At 45.6% G+C, this 5,337-nt stretch overlaps 1 protein-coding gene across 1 annotated transcript; it reads left to right on the forward strand.

The window, feature by feature from the left end:
* The first annotated feature begins 473 nt into the window (after positions 1 to 473).
* Positions 474 to 5,122, forward strand: LOC311148825 (small acidic protein-like). Its single transcript, XM_084185820.1, has 5 exons — positions 474 to 640; positions 3,012 to 3,095; positions 3,433 to 3,493; positions 3,701 to 3,810; positions 4,517 to 5,122. Exons 1-5 carry the CDS (start codon positions 587 to 589, stop codon positions 4,730 to 4,732), a joined length of 525 nt encoding a protein of 174 aa, XP_084041946.1. The 5' UTR covers positions 474 to 586; the 3' UTR covers positions 4,733 to 5,122.
* The last annotated feature ends 215 nt before the right edge of the window (positions 5,123 to 5,337 follow it).

The raw sequence follows: 5,337 nt of genomic DNA on the forward strand, positions 1-5,337 counted from the left end.
AGTGAAGTTGAAGAAGTAATGGTAGCAGGAGTAGAGACACAATGATGATGTTCCTTGTCAACGCTGTAGCGTTTATTAGTTTGGTTATCAACTGCACAGCGCAAACGGAGAAGAAATCTGAGAAAATAGGCATTGTGAGTGCGGCTCGGCACCGGAGCCTGTGTAGGGATGTGATTTGAATGGGATGATTGTTTGATTTATTTTTGTATTATCCCCTTCCCACATTTGAATATATTATTTTTGTTTTGTTTCAAAACCCCGTACAGTAGGTGGCGGCAATACACCTGGTAGAGCACGGCGCTTGTAACGCCAAGGTAGTGGGTTCGATCCCCGGGACCACCCATACACAAAAATGTATGCACGCATGACTGTAAGTCGCTTTGGATAAAAGCGTCTCTAAATGGCATATTATTATTATATTAGAAGAAGAAGAAAACACCGCAACCGGAAGTTGGAATCGCTAGTTTCCGGTCAGGTTCACAACTGCAGCTGTTTGTTGATGGTCGCATAGCTAGCTAGCCAGTCTCTACTGCTATGTCAATATTTTTGATTTAGCTAGCTAAAGCAAACCATTTTTACGAAGAAAATGAGTTCCGAAGGGAATCGACACGGGACAAAAAGACCTGGCTCTCCAAATGAAGTAGGTGAACTATAGTTAAATGCATTGAACGGGACTAGCCTTGCAGTTCAGCAAACGTAGATAGCTAGCTAACTGGCTAGCAAGGCCCGTGTCTGGTTTGCTTTAGCAAAAAGAAGTATGCAGTCAATTTGCATCCTAGCTAGCTATGCTGCCAGTAACATAATGCGTCTTAGCTCAACAAAGCCATAGAGTAAAACAGCTAGCTAGCTAATTAATTCATTAACGTTAGTCAACAAATCATCATAAGTGTTATTTTTAGCTAACTTGTTCACCTTGTTAAAGTGGCCAGTTTGACATGTCATGATGACGCTTGCCTGCCAGCCAGATATAGGTCAGCCAGTCAATTTAATAAAATTGATTTTGATATAAATTAACTCAATGCTGTTACTACTAGGCCTATGACGTGGCTAGCTAGCGTCATATTAAGATTGGTGTGATTTTAGCTAATCCAATTGGGCAGTTTGTGATCTTTGAGCCCAAGGTGTAATAATATGCCTAGGCTACATTCTGGTGGGATCCCATTCATTTGAGTCATTTTAGCAGACGCTCTTATCCAGAGCCACTTACAAATTGGTGCATTCAACTTATGATAGCAAGTGGGATAGCAAGTGTCTTCTTTTTTTTATGGAGGGGGGGGGGGGGGGTAGAAGGATTACTTTATACTATTCCAGGTATTCCTTAAAGAGGTAGGGTTTCAAGTATCTCCGGAAGGTGGTCAGTGACTCCGCTGTCGTGGGGGAGCTTGTTCCACCATTGGGGTGCCAGAGCAGCAAATAGCTTTGACTGGGCTGAGTGGGAACTGTGCTTCTGTAGAGATAGGGGAGCTAGCAGGCCAGAACTTGGGAAGGTCGAACACCAGACGGGCTGCGGCGTTCTGGATAAGTTGTAGGGGTTTAATGGCACAGGCAGGGAGCCCAGCCAACAGCGAGTTGCAGTAATCCAGACGGGAGATGACAAGTGCCTGGATTAGGACCTGTGCCGCTTTCTGTGTAAGGTAGGGTCGTACTCTGCGAATGTTGTAGAGCATGAACCTGCAGGATCGGGTCACCGCTTTGATGTTAGCAGAGAACGACAGGGTGTTGTCCAGGGTCACGCCAAGGCTCTTTGCATTCTGGGAGGAGGACACAATGGAGTTGTCAACCGTGATGGCGAGATCATGGATCGGGCAGTCCTTCCCAGGGAGGAAGAGCAGCTCCGTCTTGCCGAGGTTCAGCTTGAGGTGGTGATCCGACATCCACACTGATATTTCTGCCAGACATGCAGAGATGCGATTCGCCACCTGGTTATCACAAGGGGGAAAGGAGAAAATTAATCGTGTCGTCTGCGTAGCAATGACAGGAGAGACCATGTGAGGATATGACAGAGCCAAGTGACTTGGTGTATAGAGAGAATAGGAGAGGGCCTAGAACTGAGCCTTGGGGGACACCAGTGGTGAGAGCACGTGGTGCTGAGACAGATTCTCGCCACGCCACCTGGTTGGAGCGACCTGTCAGGTAGGACGCAATCCAAGAGTGAGCAGCGCCGGAGATGCCCAACTCGGAGAGGGTGGAGAGGAGGATCTGATGGTTCACAGTATCAAAGGCAGCGGATAGGTCTAGAAGGAAAAGAGCAGAGGAGAGAGAGTTAGCTTTAGCAGTGCGGAGAGCCTCCGTGACACAGAGAAGAGCAGTCTCAGTTGAATGACCAGTCTTGAAACCTGACTGGTTTGGATCAAGAAGGTCATTCTGAGAGAGATAGCAGGAGAGTTGGCTAGAGACGGCATGCTCAAGAGTTTTGGGAGAGAAAAGAAAGAAGGGATACTGGTCTGTAGTTGTTGACAGAGGAGGGGTGCAACTCTTGCTCTCTTGAAGACGGAAGGGACATGGCCAGCGGTCAAGGATGAGTTGATGAGTGAGGTGAGGTAAGGGAGAAGGTCTCCGGAAATGGTCTGGAGAAGAGAGGAGGGGATAGGGTCAAGCGGGCAGGTTGTTGGGCGGCCGGCTATCACAAGTCGCAAGATTTCATCTGGAGAGAGAGGGGAGAAAGAAGTCAAAGCATAGGGTAGGGCAGTGTGAGCAGGACCAGCGGTGTCATTTGACTTAATAAATGAGGATCGTATGTCGTCAACCTTCTTTTCAAAATGGTTGACGAAGTCATCCACAGAGAGGGAGGAGGAGGAGGATTCAGCAGGGAGGAGAAGGTGGCAAAGAGCTTCCTAGGGTTAGAGGCAGAGGCTTGAAATTTAGAGTGGTAGAAAGTGGCTTTAGTAGCGGAAGCAGAGGAAGAGAATGTAGAGAGGAGGGAGTAAAAAGATGACAGGTCCGCAGGGAATCTAGTTTTTAGCTACACAGGACTTGTGTACTGTAGCCCATTCTGTGTTGGTTTCTTGCAGGATGGACCTACTCCATGGGCAGCTGCAGATCTGGGGGACAACGAGAGAAAGCAGAAGTTTTTGCGGTTGATGGGTGCAGGGAAGGTTCGTTTGGTCATATTCTATGTAGACCATTTGTTTCCCAACCCTCTCCTCGGGGACCACTAGACGTTTCACAAATTTGTTGTAGCCCTTACTGGCACACCTGATTTCAAATGTAGCTAAGTCAACTAATCACCAAGCCCTTGACTAGTTGAATCAAGTGTGCCAGTCTGGTACTGGACTATCATTACAGTTATTATTAACTTGGTTACCTCTATTCCAGTATTAGTTTGAGACCGTTTTATCGTAGGCTACAATTTATAATCCATACAGCATTGTCAAAGGAGAAACAGAACTGTGGTATTACAGAATGCTATGTCTACTGTATTTGGTCCTGCAGAAAGAACACACTGGACGTCTAGTCATTGGAGATCACAAATCAACATCCCATGTCCGCAGTGGTGAGTAACCCTCATTGAATTATAGAAAAAGGGTTGTCACGGTACTAGAATCGGGACAACCCTATTCTACACCCCTTTCAAACACTTTACTCACAGATGTATCTATCTCATCTAATCTAACCTTATCCCATATCAATACAGTACTATCTGGGACCAGATAGCACTGTATTGGGTATGATTGGTGTTTCACTAGTTTGTCCTCTGCAGGGGCGGAGGATCAGAGGATGAACTCTGAGCTGGAGTTGCAGTACCAGCAGGGGCTGGACGGGAAGCTGTCGGGCAGGAACAGGAGACACGTTGGACTGGGCTTTAGCGAGGTGAGCGATCACAGACGGACAGGAGTTGAACATCGACACAGAGTGCACATGCCACTTCTGCCATATGTTCCTATTGCTGTTGGTTTGAACCGGTCCTAACAAAGATGGCTGACAAATTGTTCCATTCTGATGAATAGGGGCTCTATGACATCAGCCTATCTGCTGTTATATTATCTATGGGGTTGAATGGCTGAAGCAAGTTTGGGTACGCTTTCATTCTATTTAGCTGGGTTGTGTTTGTTAGGCACCAAAGGGAAGAAAAAGCTCCAAAGCCTAGAAGGTACTATCTGAATTTGGCTAATAAAAAACCTGTTTATTTCTGTTGCAAAACGTGTGTGCCCTAATGAACACAACCATGGGCTGTTACATCTAGGTGAAGCCTAGAATGACATGATTAGACCGTGATATAATACTGACTGACTGATATAATCTTATTTAGAGAGTCGAGTTAGGGGTTGTGCTCCTTATTAGACCTGTATGTTTGCATGTCTATGGAAGATTACATTAATAATGTGTATGTAAGATGAATGACAGCACAGCATATGGAAGCTCCACAACATCAAAATGTGTCGCTCTTTACTAAGACAGTTTGTGATTGTCAGAGGCATAATTGCTACAGTCAAAATGTAATGTACGCACCCGCATGTTGCCTGTGTTGCCCCAGTCTTCAGATCTTCATTTTGTGTCTCTTCTGTTCGCCCCACAGCCTGACCCAGCCCCACCTCCACCACCCGTAGAGGGCCAAAGCAAGGCAGAGCAACCAGCCAGTCCCAAAGCCCCAGACAGCCCCTCAGAACCCCAGGGCTCACCAGACAAACCCCCCTCACCAAGCCCAGAGGACAGGAGGACAGAGGACAGGAGGACAGACAAGAATGAGGACAAGAAACACACCTTCAAAATGGCCTTTGTGAAGTCGTCCTAAGACTGGGAGAAAAACAGAAAGTCACCTTTTTCTAAAATCGAACCACAGATTTGTACATAAGTCGTTATTTTGTGTCTCTGCAGTACTCCCAAGGTGATACATGGTAACTTTGTGGTTTAAGATGTATTTTATGTTTCAATGCTGAGCAGCAAAGCAGCAGTGTACTGCTGAAGGAGGTAACAATCATTGACCCTGTTGTTTCCTTGTCGATTTTTGTTAGGAATTCCTAACTGGAAGAGGGACTGTTGGAATGGTTCTGAGACGAAGCAAAAGCTTTCATTCAATTGTGTTAAATGGGACTATAGATCTTCTACTGTCCAGTTGAATGTCTCATGAGTTATAAAATGTACTTAAACTACAAATTAAATATCAATAAACTGAAGAACCACACAGTAGGGATGAATATTTTCTCGAAAATCTACCAAGTTACAATACCGGGAATAACTGCAAAAATCGTAAGTGCCATTTAAAGCGTTTTAAACCAAAATATGGACACTATGCCAGGGTTCTCCAAAAATAAGGTTGTCGCTGCGCTACATTGACGGCTTGTCTGGGTCACTATGTAATGATTTCACAGCAAGTGAAACTGATATTTAGTAATGATA

The sequence above is a fragment of the Coregonus lavaretus genome (genome assembly GCF_964263955.1).
Source record: "Coregonus lavaretus genome assembly, chromosome: 21".
NCBI classification, from domain to species: Eukaryota; Metazoa; Chordata; class Actinopteri; order Salmoniformes; family Salmonidae; genus Coregonus; species Coregonus lavaretus.

Excerpts from the sequence above, each read along its gene's own strand:
- LOC311148825 (XM_084185820.1), top strand. The coding sequence starts at position 587 with ATGAGTTCCGAAGGGAATCGACACGGGACAAAAAGACCTGGCTCTCCA. Across the intron at positions 3,494-3,700 it reads AACATCCCATGTCCGCAGTG|GGGCGGAGGATCAGAGGATG; the intron begins GTGAGTAACCCT and ends TGTCCTCTGCAG. Across the intron at positions 3,811-4,516 it reads TTGGACTGGGCTTTAGCGAG|CCTGACCCAGCCCCACCTCC; the intron begins GTGAGCGATCAC and ends TTCGCCCCACAG.